This window comes from Ascaphus truei, chromosome 2 (assembly GCF_040206685.1).
Source record: "Ascaphus truei isolate aAscTru1 chromosome 2, aAscTru1.hap1, whole genome shotgun sequence".
NCBI lineage: Eukaryota > Metazoa > Chordata > Amphibia > Anura > Ascaphidae > Ascaphus > Ascaphus truei.
The window spans coordinates 251,305,349-251,327,588 of record NC_134484.1 but is presented as its reverse complement, the minus strand read 5'-3'; the positions used below and the strand labels follow the sequence as shown (position 1 = coordinate 251,327,588).

Genomic DNA, 22,240 nt, shown 5'->3' with positions numbered 1-22,240 from the left:
AGTAGGTTGCCATTGTGGGTTTTGAAAATAAAAAGAAAACAGTGCAACAAAAACATACTGATATTGTTGAATAACGCCTCACAGGTATGCTATTGTCAACTTCACGAAAAAATCCACATATTTCCCTTTTTCTGTCAAACTACACCACGTATCAAACATAACTGCTCCTTTTATTGTAAATATCTAATTTCATAATTCTTTACTGTGATCCTTTAAAAAAAAATTAAAAGCCAAATTTTATTTTTAGATTAAAGCTCATGTTTACAGTAACTATGAGTGTTGCCAGTCCCCTCACCCCTACCAAATGTTAACCTGTTTTTGAAGTGAAACTTCTTTGCTGGCACCCTACCAGAAACCAAAATCTCATAGGACTAAAACAGCTTCATGGAGACGAAAATTCGTTACTGCCAGGCGTGTGCACGATCACGTGCGCTCCTACACCCAGTGTGGCTAAAACTTGTAACCGCATTAAAACATCTCCCCCACCCTCCTCGCTGGACATAGTGAGCGCGACACTCGCAAGTAAGGAACGTGCCGATTGGGCCATTCCCCTCGCGCATGCGCAGACATAAAACTTAGAGCTGGGTTGGGTAAAGAGCATAAACCAGAGGTGGTACTGGGATCAGCGACACACACGCACACACAACCTGAACAGAACGATCTTTACATACTTTAAAATAAAAAAAGCATATATTACGTTTATTTGTCATACTGTAAGTCAATTGTTTAAACAAAGAAGTTTCACTTAACATGTGCATGCTCAGCTCACACCCCTTTTCACCACATAATGTGACAACAGTTTAGGTCCAGTCATTGACTCCTAGACATTAATAACCATTGCCAATAATCAATAATCTTGGAAGGGGAGCCATCTATAAATCCAGCTGTCAAACATGTACAGTTCATCTAAATGATATTTCCACTCAGGAGGAACAACAATGTATTTTGATGCCAGGGGCAAGTTCCACCAACTCCCTCTCCCCCCCAACTACTGACAGTTGAAATTCAAGGGGCATATGCTCAAAACTCTGAGATTGCCGCTCCTTACAATCTACCTCGGATGTCCCATGGAAGTGGATGAGGCGTCCGGCAGATCACACGGAACAGAAATCTCGTAACTGAGAATATGTCCCCAAAAACTCTAAAATAAACTGAATTCTGCGCCCGCTCGCCCAGCACTAGTTCCACCTCTGCTGCCATTGATTATTAGCCAACTGGGGGACTCATAACTGTTTGTCTACTTTTAATATAGTCAAACAACACTGGTAGTGTTAGGACCTGTGAACGGGTCTGCCTTGTCGTGGCTCACAGGCTTACAATGCTTTGGCCAAAGGGTTAAACTAAATGACCCTTTTTGAAGAGAATAAATAAGTATTTTACTTTGTATTTTTGTCATATTGGATGTAGCATTGGGCTTCTCTGTTGCTTGTTGAATATTAAAAGTAGGCCATAATGTAGACCTACACACCAAACCTCGTCCTTTTCTTTAATGGAAAACGGTTTTAACCCATCTGTAAGACCCAGTAATTTAGGACTATACAAGTGGTAAAAATATTGAAAACCGGGTTCAAGAGTGAGGCATTTTATGTACATACAGTATGGTACCTTACCTGTGGGTATATAAATTGCATTTCTATGTACCGTACTTTAACCCTTTTCATGACACATGGCGTTTGGGCAATGTCATTAAGTAGTACCCTGGGTGGCCTTATGTTATCCAATGTCATTGACGCGCATTGTTTCTAGGAGAGATCACAACCTTTTGTTGGGGGAAGATCTTGGTCATGTGATTGCTACAGAGATGACCCGGAAGCCAAACCTACCTTAGGATGCACAAAGTTAAAGTCGCATGTGGTGACACAATGTGAACCTGTGCCAATTATTTGCTGCACAATCACAGAAGCAGACATTGACACGGGATGCACAGCTTAGTTAATTTTTCAGTTTTATTATAAAATATCTCCGATGCATATTAAACAGATCAAGAAGCAAGTAGTTTGAACCAAGTATACACAATAGGTTTTCTATGTACAAAAACTAAAAATTCCAAAGTGGAACAACATCAAATGTGAATCACATTATAGGCCTATACTATAAATACAAACATTCACAGGGACTCCCCGGTTATCTCTATGATATTTTTTTTTGTTTTTGCGTTTTTTTTAATTACTTTTTTCTTTAAACTGTACAGTGAACTGATACATGGTTAATGATCAGAAAATGATACAGTCAATTGATAAAGTGCCAAAAGGACAAGGAACAGCTTCCATAGCTTATGTGGACAGCACAAAACATGCAAGTAAACCTCGGGTAAAGTGGGGTGCTGGCATGTGGGGTGCTGGCATATACGGTGCAGTCGTAATACTAAGAGGCTGCATATTTAAGTACAAAATGTGTGGTTGACATTGATCGTAGATTTTTCTGCTCTGTTTTTCCAGCCATGAACTTCTCATGATGGGATCGACAATGACCACCTTTTATAGTATTTGAATTTTTTTTTGTAGAGGTGGGTCATAATTCTATTAAAGCAGTAATTTAGGAAAAGAATGACCCTTTCCGAAAGAACTTCCTACAATGTAAAAAGATATGACCCCCCGCCCTCTAATTCCAGCACTACAAATATTCTTCTCTTTCAGGACAATACCACTTTAATTAACCTCAATGTGACCAATATGCCAGATCACTTATTTAGCACGGTGCTTACCACCAGTGGTTTACCGACTCAAAGTGATGTTCAGAACTCCTCCCAACAATAGGGCGTCCTGCTTCTGGTGTTTAGAGGTGGTCAGATGGCAACAGAAGAAGGCAAAATGACCTAAAGTTATTTTTGGGACGTGGCATCCGAGAGAGAGAGAAAGCTTGCACTCCAGTATATGGAAAGAAAAACACGTTTACTTTCAGCCCTCAGACTTTTGTCAATATGTAACGTACAATGCCAGAGATTGAATGAGATGTTAGCAATGGCCTTATACTCTACATCATGATACAGGTCCAAGCAAAGCAATGAACTGCTAATTGATTGGGAGCACACTTAGGTGGGAGCAAATATAGCGTGGTCTCTGTTTTGGAGTACATAGAAGAAACTTTGGCTAGTTAAAAGTGTGGAGTGATACTTAGTACTGCTTTACGTTGCAGTTTGATAATTTGCCAGTACAATCTAGGAGTATGAAGTGCTGCTTTATAGAAACCAGAAATTTTTTTGAATTAGTATTAGCAGGATTTAGGCACACTAGCTAAAACAAAATAGTAATGAATGATAATATTTATTCTGTTGAATGGTCTGAGTCAGATTTATTTTAAGAATCCTTATAAAAAGCATTTTCCCACAATTTCTACAAAATCTTTACCCGTCCTACGAAACCTCCTTTAATGTACAGAACATTTACAAGTTTACTGTGAGTTTTGTGCTGCACGATTATAAATGTCAGGACAAAAAAAAAAAAAAAAAAGGCTACAAAAATGTAAAAAGGTACAAAAAAATTTTTAAATAAATGGTGAATGGCTCTTTTCCTTATAGTTCAATGTGCAAACAAGTACAAAACAAAAAAAACAAGGCACTTTGGCCCCTTAAGTTTCAAAGGTGCCTGTGTTGCAGATCCTCCTGGTACTAAAGGGCATAATATGATTATTAAATGAAGTTTTCGTTTCCTTGAGCACACAGAGACCCAACCTCTGCTATGCCAGTTGTGACAGCTGGTGGGATGCGGTTGGTAGCGGTCCTTCTCCATGCCTGCAGGGTCTCGTGTATGACAGCCGGGTCGCTGGGAGCCAGATCACACAGCATATACACAGAAGCCAACTGCACGCTCCAGGACATATCTGTAAATATGAGCAGAATGATACATGAACACTTCACACAGAATACACATTCTGCAGGTGTGTTTGTAACGTGATCGTTGATCATGATCCAAAACTGAACTGAGAACCTCATTAAATGATAAAGGGAAAGAATGACTAAATGATGTGAAGCATGGATGCTGAGGCTCAACACCGTTTAATAAATAACTCTAAATGTCGCTCAAAAGTCTGAACAGAACCACAATAGTTTGATACTAGACTTCCTCATCTGATCACCCCTACAAAATCACTTTTACTTCACTTTGCCATTTCAATCATTATGCAATCCACCAGTATATCTCCACATTTTGAAATCGAAATCACATAACTAGATCAGTTTAAAACAAACACGATTTAAACAATTCATAAAAAGAGAATCTTGTCAAATGAAAGAGGAGAACAACACAAAAAGGCGAGCGTTGTTCAAGGTTGGGTTGTTTGAATTCTGTAAACATTTGTGTGCCCAACTAGGGCAACATTACACTTTATTGAATATCAGTTATAGAACAGAACTGGGATTTCCTAAGTAAAACACAACACTATCATTACCTTCTTCTTTTGCATGCTGGATAAATGCAACAATAACAGAACTGATGTTCTTCACAGCAGTGACAAATCCTTCTTTCAAACCCATGTGACACAAACGCCCTGAAATAAAGAAAACACTTGTAATTTATTGTCATAATACTAAAAAAAACAAAAAAAAAAAAAACAAGCATAATATGGAAGCAAATTAGTGATTTTTGTGCATTGAACTGGTGAAATCCAGGAGTGCCATTATATGCTGGCATAGTCAAGATTTCTTCATGTCTAGAGGCAATAGTTTCCAGGCCGTTTTATACACCGATTGGGTGTCTCAGCAACTATATCACAAACAGGGTATCTTTGCAGGGAAATAAGGTACAAGGTACAAGGTTGACAGCCCAGCTCCTCTCTCCGTACCCATTTTCTTTTATATTGCCAAGTAGCAAAAAAAAAAAATCATATGCCAATGTAAAATGTCTACGTCACCTACATAGTAGCTTCTTTTTTTTTTTTTTTTTTACAAGTGGTATGAAGAAAAACAGTACCTACTTAAAGTATACACGTGCTCTCAAGTGAGAGGTAGGCAAGGCAAACATTGTTCTCATTAAAACTTAGCTTTTATTGGGTTATAAAGAAAATATTGATACTTGTACAAAAACAAATATATAAAATACCGATATTTAATTAATATGGGGGGGGGGGGGCTGTGTGTGTTGTAAGAAGACAATGTCTAGTGTGATTTCTTTTAAATACCGTTTATTCAGATGAGATTAATTTTTTTTACAATTTTTTTTTAAAAGAAGGCGACATTGTGGAATTTTCTTTGAGCTGTTTCATTGCCTCCGATTCATTATCCTAAAGATAATATTGCAAATTAAAATCAGGTCACAGATTACTCCAGCAAGGAAAGGCTAAGTATACCAATAGAAGTGTTGACACTATACAATTGGATCTCTGTGAGCTGATCATGCAAACGGCAACACTTTGAAACAAGCAAGCAGAGCCAGTTTTGTTACACTTGAAAAAGATCATTCTTTTCAAGTATCAAATGGAATTTATGTGCGGCAAAAATCAGGCAACAGACTGATCACACACAACTCTGCTTAAGACAACATTGTGTGTCTTATTAAAAAGCACACATGCACAGGGTCCCGTTCAATATGAAGGGTACAACTGTATCAACATCAATCATTTTAATCATTCGTTTTTACACAAGAATCAATATTTTCTTGAAAATCCAATGAAAGTTGTTTTAATGAGAAACATATTTACCTTGCCTACCGGTCACTCGAGTGCACGTGTATACTTTAAGTAGCTACAGCGCTTCTTCTTGCTACTTTAAAAAGAAGCTACCAAGTGGGTCTAGTACACATTCTACCTTAGCATAGGATTTGTTGGTTGCCAAGAGGCAATATAACAAAAGGATAACTAAGGGGTAGGGAGAGAAGGACTGGGCGGATGTTAACCTACCTCATTTACCTATTTTTAGTAGGTACTGTGTTTCTTCATGCTGCTTTAAACTGATACACACACACACCGAACATTGAGCAGCTTCATTCCTACTCCTTTGATCTTTTTTAATTAGTCCGTTTAAAAGTATACATTTTTTTAAATTCACGGTCGTCGGTCTCCCAACTCTTTGCTCATTAAGATGAACATTTGCCCACTGAGAGAGCTTATAACAATCAACTTACCAACAAGACGGAGCACAGTTGCGACAATCATATCAGGAATGAAAGCGATATTCACGTAGCCTTTTTTACGTTTCACCCACTTATCCAAAATGGGCCAAAGCTCTTTACTAAAAGGAAAGAAAAAACCCTGAAGAAATCAATTGTTTCATACACTAAGCGTGGTGTGCAAAGGCAACAAATGCAGACCAAAGGAAAGGTTTGGTTCACTCTCCAGTTATTTGGAGTAAATTTAGAATGCTATATCTCAAACTTTTGTTTGCACAAATTTGAGCCAGCAAAACATGTACGAATTTTGTTACATCTGATAACACATTGCGCACTGTCTCCCAACTCCTCCTGCAACCATTCCCAAAATGTCAGACTGGGTGGCATGCGAAGCAAAGTACATTGATCAATCGATGCAAAATGCAGCAGTGAAAACGATGCAATTTTCCAGTTTTGGCACTATGCTCGAGTTTGCGATACTTGATACTCAATCTGTCGCAATAATCGCTCTGAGTCACAGGACTTTGTTTATAAAAGCGATCTAGGTAGTGGAACAAAACCTACAATTCCTCTATGTTGGACTTTTTATCAGCCGTTTCATATTTTCAGTTATGTTCAAGTCTTTTTACATTTAGACTTGAAAACCTGGCTGCAAAAAGGCACAAACATACATTCTGCTTTCAGTTCAGGCGCACACAAAAAACAAAACAAAAATTGAACGCAGCAGCAGCAGCAGCAGCTTTAGGAAAATCGCAAAAGTAACCAAAAAAATAAACAAATAAGTGTTTACTCGAAAATATTTGTCCATGGCAGAAAAACAGCAATATTTGACACTTTGTGGTCAAAATAAAGCAATTCAATAAAAAGTACAGAATATTGCGCTTTTAAAAAGCTGAGAAAAAGCGGCAACCTGAGCAAAGCGGAAGAAGCCGAATGGCAAGGAGGCGCTAGAGCAACGGTACCTTATGACATTGTCATGTGTCCACATCCATTTGTGATGGCAACACAAGAGGTCAACAGCAAACACGTATTCCCAAATGCTGTCAGTCAAATCCTCTCCGAATTGCTCGCTGGGTTGAAATTTCATATCCGCACAGAACTGTATCGCCATCAACACGCTCGACAGGACAATGTTTACACTTACAGGTGGGCTCTGGAAAGGGGAGACAGCCAGCATCACAAAATGTATATATAATCAGCAATTTATAGGTCTAAGACGTTAACGTTCTTCAGGCTTAGAAATGTGATGCCGCAATTATTTCAAGAAAGAAAATATAATTTCACAGAAGAAGAACAGCTGAATTTACCTTCTCCCAGTTCAGATAAGCACTCAGACATGTCAGAACATCTCCTTTTGCAAGGTGCTTAAGAAGGGCCTGCATTGCCTTACTGATCACTCCATGCATGGAGAATATATCCTTCCATGTGTTTAATATGAACAAGAGCAACTTGTCAGGTTCTGGGTAATCTGGATGGGAAGGAGTGGAGAGATTGAAAACAAAATCAGGAGCAGTTTTTTTTTAAATTCCTAAAAACTGAGGTTGCGATATTGATATCCATCAGAATATGCAATAACTACATTTTCCAAGGCTGATTTTGCAGCATAGCACAATACAGTTTTTTTTCAATGTATACTTTATTTGTATAGTCTAAACAAATGACAGCCAGCACCACCAAAGACAAAATAGATAACTCTGAACAAGGGCCCTGAAACCCTAAATATAAATCATAGTATATAATATAGGTAGCCTGCACTCAACCAAGAAATCTATGAAATCCGTTATCTTCCATCAATATATTTTATATTAGTAGAAAAATGCATATGAAGTAAAAAAAAACTTGTATCATAATATAACTATCAAAAGTGACACAGACACGGTAACACACTAGTCTTCAGAGCTGAGACTATCTAGGCATTCAAAAACGTCAACGTATATGAAGAGGAGAGAGGCAACATATAGATATGCTAACAACATGGATTACTGAACAGAATGGGATACACATCACATGTCTATTGGTATGCAAAAAGTCCAGGAAACGGCAGCTATGAAGGAGAGCAACATTTCAGGATCTATCATCCTTTCTTCTGGCCCATTCGCACATAAAAACACAGTATTTCCCTTACGATGTGTCCCTCCTCAGCACTCTCAAATCAAAGTAGTGTCAGAGTGCCACACTAAGGCCATCAGGATCTCTTGTTCACCGTGTGTAAAAACAGTATTGTGCTATGCTGTAAAGTCATCTTTCAACTTATGTATGCATACTTTATGTATATAGTGCACACAGTGTGCTCTGCGCTATACAAACGAGACAATAAAGGGAATTATGATACAATAAGTGCAACAAACAAAATCAGACAGTAGGAAAGGAAATCCCTGCCCCGGAGAGCTTACGACTTAAAGCTGCGCATATAGTGCCGGCGACGGCGCGTCAAAACAAATGCATTGCCGCCGACGGTTGGTCGCGATCGCTGGAAGTCATCTCAATTTGATTTTTCCAGCGACTGTAGCCTGACGCAACCGTCGTGGGTACTATAAGCGTAGCCTTAGTGGTATGTTGGGAGACAGCACGTTAAGGAATATGTGCAATAGATGGCAGTGATTGGCAACAATGGTTGGTAGGAGCAACTGAGTGTGGGGCAGTAGCCACGAGTCTAGACTATTGAAATGTTCTATTTAAAGAGGGACATTTTAAAGGTTCGACTTAAAGGTGGGGAGATATGGTGCTTGGCATATTCGGATTGAGGTAAAGGGCAGTGAGGGAAAAAGGTTTAGAGGTGAGAAAGCAGTAGAAGTGAAAGGGGTGGAAAGGAGAGAGTTATGGGTAGAGCATAGGAGATTAGTAAGAGCATTGTTAGATATCGAAACTGAGATGTAAGGAGGAGAAAATGAGTGTATGGCCTTGAAGGTAAGGAGAACTTTGTAGGTGATTCGAAATTTGATGGCAAGCCAGGAGATGGATTTAAGTAGGAGATGAGCAGAGACTGGTTTGAGAGAACATCAAATTATTCTAGCAGCAGAATTTTGGATAGATTGCAAAGGAGAAAGTTCAGAGGCCTGTTAGCAACATGTTACAATAATCCAAATAGGAGAGGGTAAGGGCATGCATTAGAGTTTTAGTAGATTGACAGGGGAAAGTGCGGACCTAGGAAATATTACAAAGGAATCAGACTTGGGACTGGATTGTAGGTGAGGGCAGGGGTGAATAGATAGGTATCATCTCAATGCAGATTATACGCAGATCTAAGGCCAAAAGAGTTGACGAGGTCACCAAGTGATAGAGTGGAGAGAGAAAATGAGAGGTCCCAGAGCAGAGCCTTGAGGTACACCAGCAGACAGATCAACAGAAGACGAAGAATGTTTGATGTGGGAGGTAAGATGAAAACCGGGATAGAACTTTGTTGCGGATATCAAGAGTTTAGAATATGCAAGAGAAAAGTGATCGACAGTATCAAAAGCAGCAGAGAGATTGTGTAGGATTAGTAGGGAAAAGTAACGTTGGGATTTTGCTTCATGTAGATCATTGCCTACTGTAGTAAGCACTGCCTCTGTTGAGTGAGCTGTAGGAATGCCCTATAGTAAAGGGTCCAGGAAGGCATGGAAATGAAGAAAGTTGAGAACAAAAGATGTTCTAGCAATTTGGAGGCAAACAGCAGGAGGGATACAGGGCAGTAGTTAGTACGGCACATAGGGTGTAAGTTGTTTTTGGAAATAGGTGTGATCACTGCATGCATAAAGGAAAAGGGGAATGTGCCAGAGGACAAGGAGGAATTGAACATGTGGGTGAGAATGGGGACTTAGGCTGAGTCCATGCTCCCTGCTGGCTCGCTGAGGCGCGCTGAGGCTCAGGGAAAGCGGGTGCTTTCCCGGGCCTTGCGGTTGCTTACCGCACGCGCTGTCAGCGGGCCGTCAGGGGGCAAGCGGGGAATTTTAAATTCCCCTAAGACCTTTTAAATTCCCTTAAGGAAGCGCAGGTGAGCCCCTACTATAGCCGCTCTAATTGCGGCAGTAGGGGCTCAGTGCTGAGAGGGAGCGCGCCTCCGCACGCTTCCGCCAGCAGTTAACATGGCCGAGGCCTAAGACAGGGTGAACAGCTCTGATAAGGTGTGAGGGATAGGATCGAGAGGGCATGTGCTACAGCAGCGGTGCGCATACTGGAGGCGGGGTTGGGGGTGGAGGGGAGGCGTGAGGCCTCTAACTCCCTTACCTGTCTCTGCGGGGTCTTCGGCGACACAGCATCAAATGACACTGCGGGGTAATGTCATGTGTCGTCATGGCAATGCGTGTCAAATGACACAGTGGGTCATGTGACGTCACATGACCCGCTCTGTCATTTGACGCCGAGTCCTTGGAGGGGGGGCACGATCTCTGCAGCTGCCGGGCAGCGGGCGCAGTTTAAGAAGTTTGCGCAACCCTGTGCTAGACGGAAGAGAGAAGATCAGCTAAAAAACTTCCAACTCTATGTCCATTGGTGGAAACCAAAAGAGGAGGTTAAATGTGAGATGGAAAAGAAACTTAGAGACCATGAGACAGTCGAAGTTCCCCAGTAAAAAGATAGGAGAGTCAGAGGTGAAAAAGAAGGAAAGTCAGGATTTAAAGTCAGAGAGGAAGGTGCATGTTGATGTAGAGGTAGGTGGTCTGTAGATAAGTCACCTTCTGAGAAAGAGGGTAGAAAAGTTGGACAGTGTGAACAGCAAAGGAAGAGAAAGCAAGAGATTGATTGAGGCATGGGATAGAGCCGATATTGGTTGCGGGAGGAGACTACCTATCCCTCCGCAGCGGCCACTGGAGTGTGGGGTGTGAGAGACCACATAGGACTGCAGCCTCCACTGCAGTGTCATGTTGTGAGAGCCAGGTTTCTGTTAGAGCAATGAGATGGGGAACGGGAGCAGAAGAGGTTGTTGTCACTCAGAGCAGGGAGATGGGAGGAGTAAGGGAGGTGTGGGAGAGCCAGTGTGTATGCTAGAAATTTTGCAAAGCTTTCGCACAAATGGCAAACCATGCACATGGATCCCCCCCCCCTTTTTTTTTTTAAATCATAAAAGGTTGCAGCTCAGTGCTTACTCGCAAAAGGACCCAAAATAGGGCTTTTGAGAGTGAACGTTATCCCTTAGTTTTTCAGCAAAAGCCTAATTTCAGGGTCTCGATGGGATATAGCATCATGAGATTAAATTGTATGACAGAGCAGCGATTCATTGGTATTTGATGGTAGAAATGTGAACCGGTTTGCCAGGAATAATTTTGCAACCATGTTCAATGCATTTTGGGAATCTCTACGCACCTAGTTATGCTGAGGTTTTGAATTTTCAAATTAAACTTCTATTAGTGTAATGACAACCAACAATGGGAAGAATGTGCATCAAGATTGACAATAGGAGGTATTAAAAGTAATCTATAACATCTACTAAACTGGAATAAATATAAAAAGTTTAGGAATGGAAGCTATGCCAATACATTTTAGTTAATTTGCGATACCTTAAGTGGCACCCTCTGAATTTTGGGCACTACAGTTGCTATCTATTTTGTTGTTGTTGTACAATCACATAATAAACAGAGAACCAATACAAGCTTTTGAAAGTGCACTTGGCCAATTCAAAATGTCAACTATTCAGACTACAATTATATTTAGACATTTCAATGCAACATTTTAACATGGTGCCATTATCCTGCTCCACAGTTTATACTTGGTTTGGTAGAAAGTTGAACTCACAAGATAGTGAAATGGGAACAAGAACTACAGTGATGTAGTTTCAAAGAGTTCAACCCTAAAATCTCGTGTAACGGTTAAGCATTAGAAGTTAGACAGCTAAACCTTTCAAGTACTGTATATTACACATCTAGTTAGTTATTCATTAAATTGTTACAGTGACCCTTGAAAAATGTTGAGGTTGAAAAGGTGTACTGGTTTTCTTTTAGCAAAACTACCTTAACACAGTTTTACAAGGCCATTGCTTCCGTACCTTCCTTAAGTATATTATAACAGAGAAGACGAGCTCTTTCCAGGTCTCCAAGCTGACGACACATCCCTACGTAAACTCTGCAGAGAGCTTGGAGATACTTGCTGTCCAAGGAACCCTTTTCAGTCTTCAGTTTCTTTAGAATAGCATGTAGAAAAGGCTCTGCTAAATCCTGTATACAATTCAGAAATACACATTACATACACTGAATTCAGATTTATGTTCTTGCATCAAAGCTGCTGGATATATCTATTCAATTTAGCAGCATAGGGAAAATAAAGTGTGTGTTGTGCAAGGCCTATTACCATAAATTATAAGGGAAATATATTGACATACTGGGCGATAATTAAAAACGTATGCAATTGTACAATTGAGTCTGCATATAAAATGACAATATCAGTTGACAAACCCACAAGCCCATATCAAATTTAACCAACACCCCAACCCCCCCCCCCTCCCAAAAAAAACCTCAATGTCTAATTGCTTCTATTGTAAATGCAGCTGAACCAGTTCTACAAAGGAAGAATGGAAGAGAAAAAGAAATAAGAGGCTTAAAGTAGCGTTTTTTCTCTTTGGTTTACAGAGTTCAAATTGTTCATATCTACATGCCAATCTAACATTGTCATAAATGTCATTTTCTAGTATGGTATCATGTCTGATTGTTTGAGAAATCCATTAAGTGATATTAGGCATGCAAAGTTAGAGATTTAAAGTTTTGCTTTTTTTGCGACTGTAAAATTACATTTGATACATAAAGTTCTTGACCAGCATCAGACTGGTCAACCCTACAGCATGTGTATTAAAATGTTGGAATGTTGTATGTAGCAGCATTCATCTATTAATACCATCTGCAAATTGTGTACACAAAGTAGTTTTGTGCACCTCTGAACGGCAAGAGAGCAGCTTACCTTTTTGACACTGCTAAATTCAGCAATGACTTGTTTCTCCTCGTCTCTCATCACTGGAACCTGGGGAATATTTCCCACATGAACATGGCTCCGAATTACAGGTAGAAGGTCAAAGCACAGCGCTTCTACTTTTTTAAGTGCATTTTTCACTGCGTCTTCATTCGCATCTGTGCCTTCCGCAATGTGTGCAGGCAACTCAGAATCACAGTCAGTGTTGCAAGACTCGTCCGGTATTTCTACGTCCAGATTCCTACTGACAGGAGTTGTGAAACAGTCTTTAATATTTTCCGTGACTGGGGACTCGCTATCCATTCGTAATCGTTTGGCGCTTTTTGGCATGGGGACAGAATTCATACCCCTTTTATTCTCTGAAATAAAGTTGCTGCAAGGCCTTAGACTTTGGCAATCCCTTAGTTTGTCTTTGCTACTATTCATTTTTGAATTTGAGTTGCTTCCCGTTTTAATGAAAGCTGTTGAAGTGGATGTAATGGCTTTAAAACCGGTTATCTGGCTAATAGGCACAGGCAAACTTTTGCCGTCTCCAGGCAAGCACCTGTTGAGCTGAATGTTGCCTTTGAGTATGTTCAAGGTTCTTGCTCGTGCTGACAACTCAGGATACATAGTGTCCAAGATTTTCACAGAATTTTCCTGAACGTGGGGCGTCGAGCTTCCGACTGCAGAGGGAGGCAGCCTCCCAGGCACTGGAAGGGCATGTTTTGGGGTCGCCGCACAAAACTGCAAAGGTGAAGATAGAATTCTTCTGTTTGTGTTCTCTGTGGGGGAGGGTGTGGTAAACAGAGGAGATTTGTATCTCAGGTGGTCAGATAGCGGTGACATTAGTGGCAGAACCGGAGTGTCCCGCAGTGGAGAAATCAGGTCATCTAGAGGAGACGGCAAGGATGAACGACTTGAGGAAGACATAAAGGGGGACACAGGGCGCAGACTTCTTGGAGGAGTTGCCAACAGAGGGGGCAATAATGGTGGCAGTGGTGGACCCATTTCTGATCTTACTTTATTGATTGTTTCAGGTGAATATTTTGTTTTGGTAGATGTGTCAGCGTTTGCTAACACGGTCTGTCCCATTTGACTGTTTTGAGAATTTGTTCTAACGCGAGAAACATTATGTAAAGGCTGGTTTTCTCTTCTCCCCGCTGAAGTATTAGGCATCGCATTTGCCAAATTGTTGGGCCCATCTATTTTTTTCAGATTTAATTCTAGATTTACGCTGCACTGTCCAAAAAGGCTTTTGTGTGGTTCAGAAGTAACAGAAGCTTCTCGGGGATCAATAAAATCGTCGGACATTTTAAAATTCCATATCAAGTTTTTTCCAGGAAGTGATTTTCTGCAGCTTTCTTGAGCAACACTACTGGCTGCTTTTGTAACACTGCTACTTTGTTCCGATTGCAAATGATCAGAAAAAGAAAAAACAACCTGTTGCCCATTTGATTCTTGTAGAGGACACCCTTTCTTTTCTCGGTCATCAGATGGATGTTGTTCTGTATTTTCTCCATAAGTGGGTTCTTCAATGTGGTCTGTCACCAATGTTACAGAAACGGTTTTGTGGTGTTTGACTACTGGGTTATTCTCGGCGTCAGCACAATTGGAGACGGTCACCTCTGGTAGTGAAATGATCCGCGGAGAACAGCGTTCTGTAAATAACCTACAATCTGGCTCTCTTTGGGCTTCACCATCAGACTGTATTTTTGCACTGGGAAATTCACTGCATTTCAGTTCATCTTTTTGCATGTTTTTACTTTTTGAAACATTATCTTGGTTATCTTCTATTTTAGGCATTTGGTTTTTCAAGTCGAGGGATACTTCAGCAAATGTAGCCATCTTTGGTGGACGTTCCTTCTCTAAGTGACCAGTGCTATTATTGTTAACTGTATTGATCAATGGGATTTCACAATCATCACTTATACTTGCAGTGGATTTAGACAGACATTTTGAATTAGAGATCTTTGCATAGTTTACTTTACGTAAAAAAAACTCATCTTCCGATTCGTCACTATCTACAGGAACCTTACTTTTGCCCATATTCAAATGCTTCTCCCCAAACACTTCTGTAATCCTTACGTCACTACCCTTCTTTGATGTTTCCGCTTCAAGGTTTTGTAACTCTTTCTGGGTTAGTACAGGCATCACTTTTAAATTATCTTCCTTGAGGGGGTTAACCATCTTGTCTGCACTTTTCAAGGTAAATTGATCAGTACTCACAGGTACTAAGTGGAGAATTTTGTCGGGTGAACCTTCAGCATTTGACCCAGTGCAAGATACTTTAAGCTGTGTAAGTGCTTCACGCAGATCATTGTTTATGAAGTCTGCTTTTGTGTCCTTACTATCTGCCACTTCCCTAGGATACTTTTCATTTTCTGTATTTGGATTGTCCTCCGCTATCTGGCTGCTATCTTTGCAAAAGTAAGAATTGCGATCTGCAACTGGAGAGACACAGGTGTCATGGTAAATCCCTTTCCCCACTGTCTCCCTAAATCTTGCAGAAACTCCTTTAGCACAAGGCAGGAGGATATTAGATTCAGCAGTGCATTTAGGCTCCCTATGCAAATAATTTTTTTGAGGTTGTTTGTCACACAAAGGAATAAACGATTTATCTTTGGCCGCATTTTTTAAAGAACCATCCATGCTTTCAAAATTGCTAGATACGGGTTGGGAATCCCTTGTATTGTTCCTATTAGAAGTGACCGACTGTATTGGCAGTAGCTCAGATTCATTCATTTTTCCTTCCACCGGAGAAATCTGTAGTTTGTTACAAACTGTACGAGAAGACCGTGGTATGGCAGCATCTGTAGAAGAGATATCGCTTTGTTCATCTTCCACTACATTATCCGTTTCATGCAAGTGTTCAACTTCAGCTTCTGCATGTGATTCATGGCGAAGGTTTGTGCATATGTCTGCAGTCTGCTCTTCAATTGATATGCTATCAATAGATGTAGGGTTACTGCAATCCAGACTTTCAATTGTTTCCTCATTTTGGTCTGTATTTGACAATTCAGGAACTTGCTTCTCTGTCTCCTTTCCGCAGTCCTGTTTCTCATTTTCCCGCCCACTATGAATTTCAAAGAGTGAAGCAAATATGTCAGTGCCTATTACACTACTACACAAAGAATCTTCCTCTCCGACACGGAGGGATTTAGGCAAGACCCTTAGTTGGCTTTCACTATGGATTTCTTGTTTTAGTGGCAGCTGTCTTTCTGAATGTCCTATTATATCAGAATTAATATTCCTTGTGTTGCAAGAGATAATGGGACGGGTCATGTAATCTTGATCAGTTGGTAAAATTAAAGTGGATGCAAACTTCTTTTCAGCTTCAGAATCTTTTTCAGTTTGGTCATGGTTAATATTTGTTTGTTGTTTAGCATCATTGCTGATAACAGGAGACGTTCCCCATTTATTCGGTATTGTAGATTTATGTTGTTCCAGCAATTGTAACCCAGATTTTGAAAGATTATCTTTTGTGTCTGTAGTTTCCCATTCCATAGATTCATCAATATGTTTGACAGTGTGTGCATCGCTAAACGTTAAAGAAGAACAGGTGCCCAATTGCTCTGAAGTTTCCTCAATGTCTTTAGATGCAGGTGTTACAGTGGCATCTGACAAATGTTCTTCCATAACTTGCTTTTCTTCCCACACAACTGACACACTTTTCTCGAACTCTTCAAAATGGACATGTTCTGGTAATCTGTTCTCTTTAATGGCTGTATTCTCCAAATTACCATTTTTTTGTGCCAACTGCTCATGTATGGCTACATTTATACTCAATAAGTTAGTCTCGTCACATGTTGCAAGTCTTTCTGACTGTATTGGTAACACTGGCAAATTATCCTGGCTCCTCCGATCATGTTTAGTTACACAGGAATTATTCTCATAAATAAATTCATGCTGTTGTGCCAACAATTTTTCTTGTTCAAGTAAGCCATCGGCCTTGGAAATATTGTTGGGCTGCAAAGACTCAACAGATTCCTGTAACAGAGATTCCAGTGCAGTGAGGCCACTATGGTTTATAGACGTATCACTGGATTGCACTGGATCAACCAATTGTGTTTGTAAATTGTCCTGGAAGTCCAAATTATCTTTCCCTGCACAGGCGGCATCCTCATACTGCACTAGCACATGCATTTCTTCTGACACATCTTCCTGGACAGCAAATTCATTGGTAGACACTATGGACCTTTCTTCAGAAGGCAATGACTTAAAAGACTCATCAAGCACAGGTTCAGCATCCGTCATACAACTGATTTTTGTACAGGTTTCTTCAGTCAGTGTAGGTTTATCAAACCTGTCTGTGACATTACTCTCACAGTTATCAGTACTGATATCTGAAACATTGGCTGGATATTTTGACTGCAATACTAAAGAGTCGTCATTGCAATCTCTTGTATCCAATAAAGGAGATGATGTAACATCCATTGAACATAGAGACACTGAAGTTGCATTCAAATCTTTACACACAGTCAATATATTATTGGATGAACAAGCACCATCTTCACTTTGCATAACTTCTGAATGCAGCAATGCAACAGGATCATCCAATATTGCTCCCCTGTTTTGCTGCATTTCTGTTGCCATGCTGTGTTGTTTGAGATTCTCAGAAGCAGGGCAAGCTGCGGTTTTGCTCGTTACGTTTTCTGGAGGGACAGCAACTGCAATATTTACATTGATGCAGTCTGAACCATTGTCTATTTCAGTCACCTTCTCAAAAACGTCTGGTGTGTGCAAGCAACTAACAGAATCTGTTTGTTCTGGAGCACAGGCTCTGTTTATATCGGATTGGAGCGATTCAATGGTGCCATTGAGGAGAATCTTTGGGGAGTGTCTTTCTGTGCTGCTGCCTCGATCTTCGTCGCTGGAATCTGTATATTCTCCAAACAAATCCTCCTTCAGAATATAAAAAAAAAATAGCATTAAACAGATTTGATTTTTTTTTTAAAAAAATCATCAAAATGAGACATGTATTGTGGTCATTCCAAGTGAGGCAACCAAAGGAGAGGAAAAAAACAAAAACATTGTTGCATGACCACCAGCAATTAATTATTAAAAAGTAATGCATTGTTGCATTCTAAACCAAGAAAAAGCATTTTTGGGTAATATCATTTATGAGACAGGGCTGGCCAAATATTCTTAAAAATGCACGTAAGGCAAAACAAAACAGCATTTTTTAAATTGCCAAATTATTCTTTACTCATAATTTGATATTTAATATTATAGGCTAAAGCAGTAAAAATTCAGGGCATTTATGAAAACCCTGCTCTCTGATTGGATAATGCTCGGAATTTTAACCAATCAGTAATGCCCGGAATTTTAGCAGCTTGCAAAGTGCAGTTTCAATCTATTTATTTCCAGCCAATCAGCTTTCAGAACAGCTGAGACAGGGCAGGGGATTGGGGGGGAGGGGGGTCTGCAAATAAGTAAGTGGCTGTCTGCAGTTTGTGTGTGTCAGTAGCAGTGTGTGTGCTGTTGTGTTGTATATCTGTGTAGAGGTGCTGTGTGTGTGTGTGTGTGTATAGAGCTCCAGTGTGTGCTTGTCAGCAGCAGTGTTTATGGGTGTATATGTATGTGTGTGTGTATATATATATATATATATATATATATATATGTATATATGTATGTATGTATGTATGTATGTATGTATGTATGTATATGTGCTGTGCTGTGTGTAGAGGTGATGTGTATAGAGGTGCAGTGTTGTGTGTATCTGGGGTGTGTGTAGAGGTGCTGTGTATAGAGGTGCAGTGTTGTGTGTGTGTATGTTGTGTGCATAGAGGTGCAGTGTTGTGTGTATGTGGGGTGTGTGTAGAGGTGCTGTGTTGTGTGTAGAGGTGGGGGGGGGGGGAGTGCAAAGTTTAATAAGTGGCTGCATTTTTGCTTGTGGCTGCAGTGTGTGTGTGTGTGTTGTGCTGTATGTGTAGCAGCAGTTTGTGTGTGTGTGTAGAGCTGCTGTGTTGTGTGTAGAGCTGCTGTGTTGTGTGTGTGTGTACATAGTTACATAGTAGATGAGGTTGTAAAAAGACGTACATCCATCAAGTTCAACCTATGCTAAATTAAGACAACAGATACTTTATTCTATATCTATACTTACTTATTGATCCAGAGGAAGGCAAACAAAAAACCCCATTAAGGGGAAAAATTAATTCTTTCCTGACTCCAAGAATTGGCAATCGGATTAATCCCTGGATCAACATCCTTCCCATGTATACTTATTTGGTATATCCCTTTGGTAGGTGCTGTGTTGTGTGTGTGTAGAGGTGCTGTGTTGTGAGTGTAGAGGTGCTGTGTTGTGTGTCTAGAGCTCCAGCGTGTGTGTGTGCTTGTGTGTGTAGAGACCCACACAGAGACACAGAGACACAGAGACACAGAGACACAGACAATGCCATTTTCATGACCAAATATGCCAATGTCAGGGAGCTCAAACAGCTTTCATATTATGTTTCAGTAACGTCTTCGGTAAGCACCTATTGACCCAAAAAGTTAAATCTTTGTACTTCAAATGGTTAATTTTCTACACATTTTTATATTTCTGCTGGTCTTTGAGCTTAAAATTGGACGAAATTGCTGATAGTCATGCAACACCCATTGGTTGGGCCGTCATAGAATGATGGATCACCTGCTCTATTTGTATGTGTTACGCATTCCCTATTTCAATTGTGGGTTTTTCATCCCATATTTATTAGAATGATTTTATAGTTTTACAGGATTTGCACATATCTCCCAGGAGACTGTTCTATGCAAAGACAATACCTCTTCTGTATATATTTAAAAACAAAAACATTTGTTAGAACAGATGTCAAGCCTGCTGCAGTATCTCAAGTCTCATTGTAATATGCTATATAATTTAGATTGATTGCAAGGAAGTGCACTCTTAATAGCCAATGGAAAATGTAATAGTAATACTGTAGCATCGGTGATCACAGCCCAGAGGATCCTTGCCAGGTCCCCCAAAGTCACATTTGATCAGATCAAAAAACTGAAAGTTGTGGGCACTGGGAAAGAAAAGCACTTTGTTACATATGAGCCAAAGTAGAAATCCAAAGTTTCGATTAGTGACAACCTTCCTCAGAACGTTTCTTTCAGGGTGACCAACACTTTTGTTAATTACAAATATGGCAAATTTCAATAATCCAGACCCACCTGTGTGATTGATGGTGAATACCGTACTGGAGACAAGAGAGGCGGAAGAGGTTTCGCCCAGTCCAGAATTTCCAGGAAATAATCGCTCTCATTGTTCTCAATATCAGAACACTCCGAGTTGCTATCTATCAAATCTCTGGGGACAAAAAGGTCTGTGGTTTTATCCTCGTAAAAGGCGCTGTCACCATTGCAGTCTGGCACAGCTTCATCAAAGCTCTTGTTCGCCTTTGACTCTTTGCCTCTGTTAGGTTGGCACGGCGCCTGGATAACGGGTAATGGCGCAGGGTTGATCAGCATCGGACCTAATGCTAGAGGGCTGCTATGGCTAGGAGGCATCTTGCCTTCATCAGAGCTCTTCTGTTTTCTACCTTTTCTTCCACTTTTTTCTGAAAAAAAACAAAAAAAAACAAAGGTAATGTGCTCATGAATGTGTTATGCCTTTGCATTCTTAATTCAAAAGTGAGAACACACTCTGCATGTTCATTGCTACAATGCATATACAACAAATTATTGCATTTAATACCTACCGTCTCTCACCAGCTTGCTAGCTTTGACCTTTGTGACTCTGTGGAGATGATCCTCTGACACAAATTAGGAAAAGCAGAAATTAGACTGATCATTTACCAGCAATATTATTTTATTACTTGAAATAAAAAAAAAAAAAAAACAAGTTTAAAATAAATGCAAGGTCTCACCTAACATCTTTAGGTCATTCTGGCTTTTATCTGTTGAGCAGTCTACACATCCCCAAAGTTCTTCCAACAGAAGTTTAATTTTTCCTTAAAATAAAAGTACAAGAGAAGCACATTAAATTAATTTAAAAACTAAACAAAGGAGAAAGAAAAAAGCATGGTGTATTGCAGTCAATTGGGGGTGAGTAGTGAGTAATAATAAAAAATTAACTTAATATTATTAATAGTAAAATAAATTCACTAGAGAACTAAATGCGCTTGTACAATAATATCACTTAGAAAGAAAGAAATGTATTATTAAAACGTGCGTAAAGCACAGAACCTGCAGCTATTATGGAGGATTAACCTGTCCAAGTGAATGTTATACGCATGTCTAGTAAATATCTGTAGACAAAGTACTGAATAAGATACAATTAAAAGCTGCTGTATTACTGGATAGATAGATGGTCAGGTGGAACTGCTGCCATCTGAGGCTACGCTTTTAGTGCTGGCGACTGTGACGTCAGGCTGCGGTCGCTGGGAAAAAATAATTGAGATGACTTTCAGCGATCGCGACCAAGCCGTCACGCCGCGCTTACGATAAGCGCAAGCGATGGCGGCAATGCATTTGTTTTGACGCGACGTCGCGTCGTTATCGCCGGCACAATAAGCGCAGCCCAACAGTAATGAGTTAATATGGTCACTACACATGTGGTGTCCTTAGATGTAGCAGTATACAGATACTTAGTATATAAGATATTGCTACTCTATATGCCATATAGCTAGCAAGTGACGTAGGAGGCCAGTAACAATAGTATCAATTGTATTTCATACCAGACAAAATGTTACTTCTCATACAGAGTATCTATATTAAAATAACCTTAATGGTTGTCAGGAGCCCCAACAAGACCACAGGAGGGAGACTGAAAGCCCCTGCTGTGCTGTTAAGCGAAGCTGTATATGGAGGTCTGAGAACAGATTTTGCGTAACATTTTATAATAAGAAAAAAAAAAAAAAAAATTATATATATATATATATATATATATATATATATATATATATATATATATAAAATCGAAAGGTTAGTGCTATCTGCGGTGAATCTGATTGGTCCTCAGCCTCTGGCCAATCAGATTGGTGGCTCTGACGTCACCCAACTGCCACTCTCTTCCCCCCTCGGTCACACTCACTCTCTCTTCCCGGCGCTCACTCACCTCTCTCCCCGGCGCTCACTCACCACCCTCCCCGGCGCTCACTCACCACCCTCCCCGGCGCTCACTCACCACCCTCCCCGGTGCTCACTCACCTCCCTCCCCGGCGCTCACTCACCTCCCTCCCCGGCGCTCACTCACCTCCCTCCCCGGCGCTCACTCACCTCCCTCCCCGGCGCTCACTCACCTCCCTCCCCGGCGCTCACTCACCTCCCTCCCCGGCGCTCACTCACCTCCCTCCCCGGCGCTCACTCACCTCCCTCCCCGGCGCTCACTCACCTCCCTCCCCGGCGGGGGAACAGATAGTGGG

General features: G+C 40.5%; 1 protein-coding gene across 4 annotated transcripts in view; it reads right to left on the bottom strand.

The window, feature by feature from the left end:
- Positions 1–1,928: 1,928 nt before the first annotated feature.
- The window catches only part of ICE1 (interactor of little elongation complex ELL subunit 1), a 42,364-nt gene continuing 22,052 nt past the window's right edge, over positions 1,929–22,240 (bottom strand). For 3 of the 4 annotated variants that reach the window (XM_075586026.1, XM_075586028.1, XM_075586029.1), the window contains 10 exons: positions 20,744–20,827; positions 20,576–20,629; positions 20,049–20,434; positions 12,906–17,798; positions 12,001–12,169; positions 7,349–7,509; positions 7,004–7,194; positions 6,057–6,163; positions 4,387–4,485; positions 1,929–3,819 (listed from right to left, as the gene is read on the bottom strand). In XM_075586026.1, coding sequence (XP_075442141.1) covers positions 3,629–3,819; positions 4,387–4,485; positions 6,057–6,163; positions 7,004–7,194; positions 7,349–7,509; positions 12,001–12,169; positions 12,906–17,798; positions 20,049–20,434; positions 20,576–20,629; positions 20,744–20,827 — 6,335 coding nt within the window. In that variant the 3' untranslated portion in view covers positions 1,929–3,628. The remainder of the gene's footprint in view (positions 3,820–4,386; positions 4,486–6,056; positions 6,164–7,003; positions 7,195–7,348; positions 7,510–12,000; positions 12,170–12,905; positions 17,799–20,048; positions 20,435–20,575; positions 20,630–20,743; positions 20,828–22,240) is intronic. The other variant, XM_075586027.1, reaches the window with a different exon arrangement.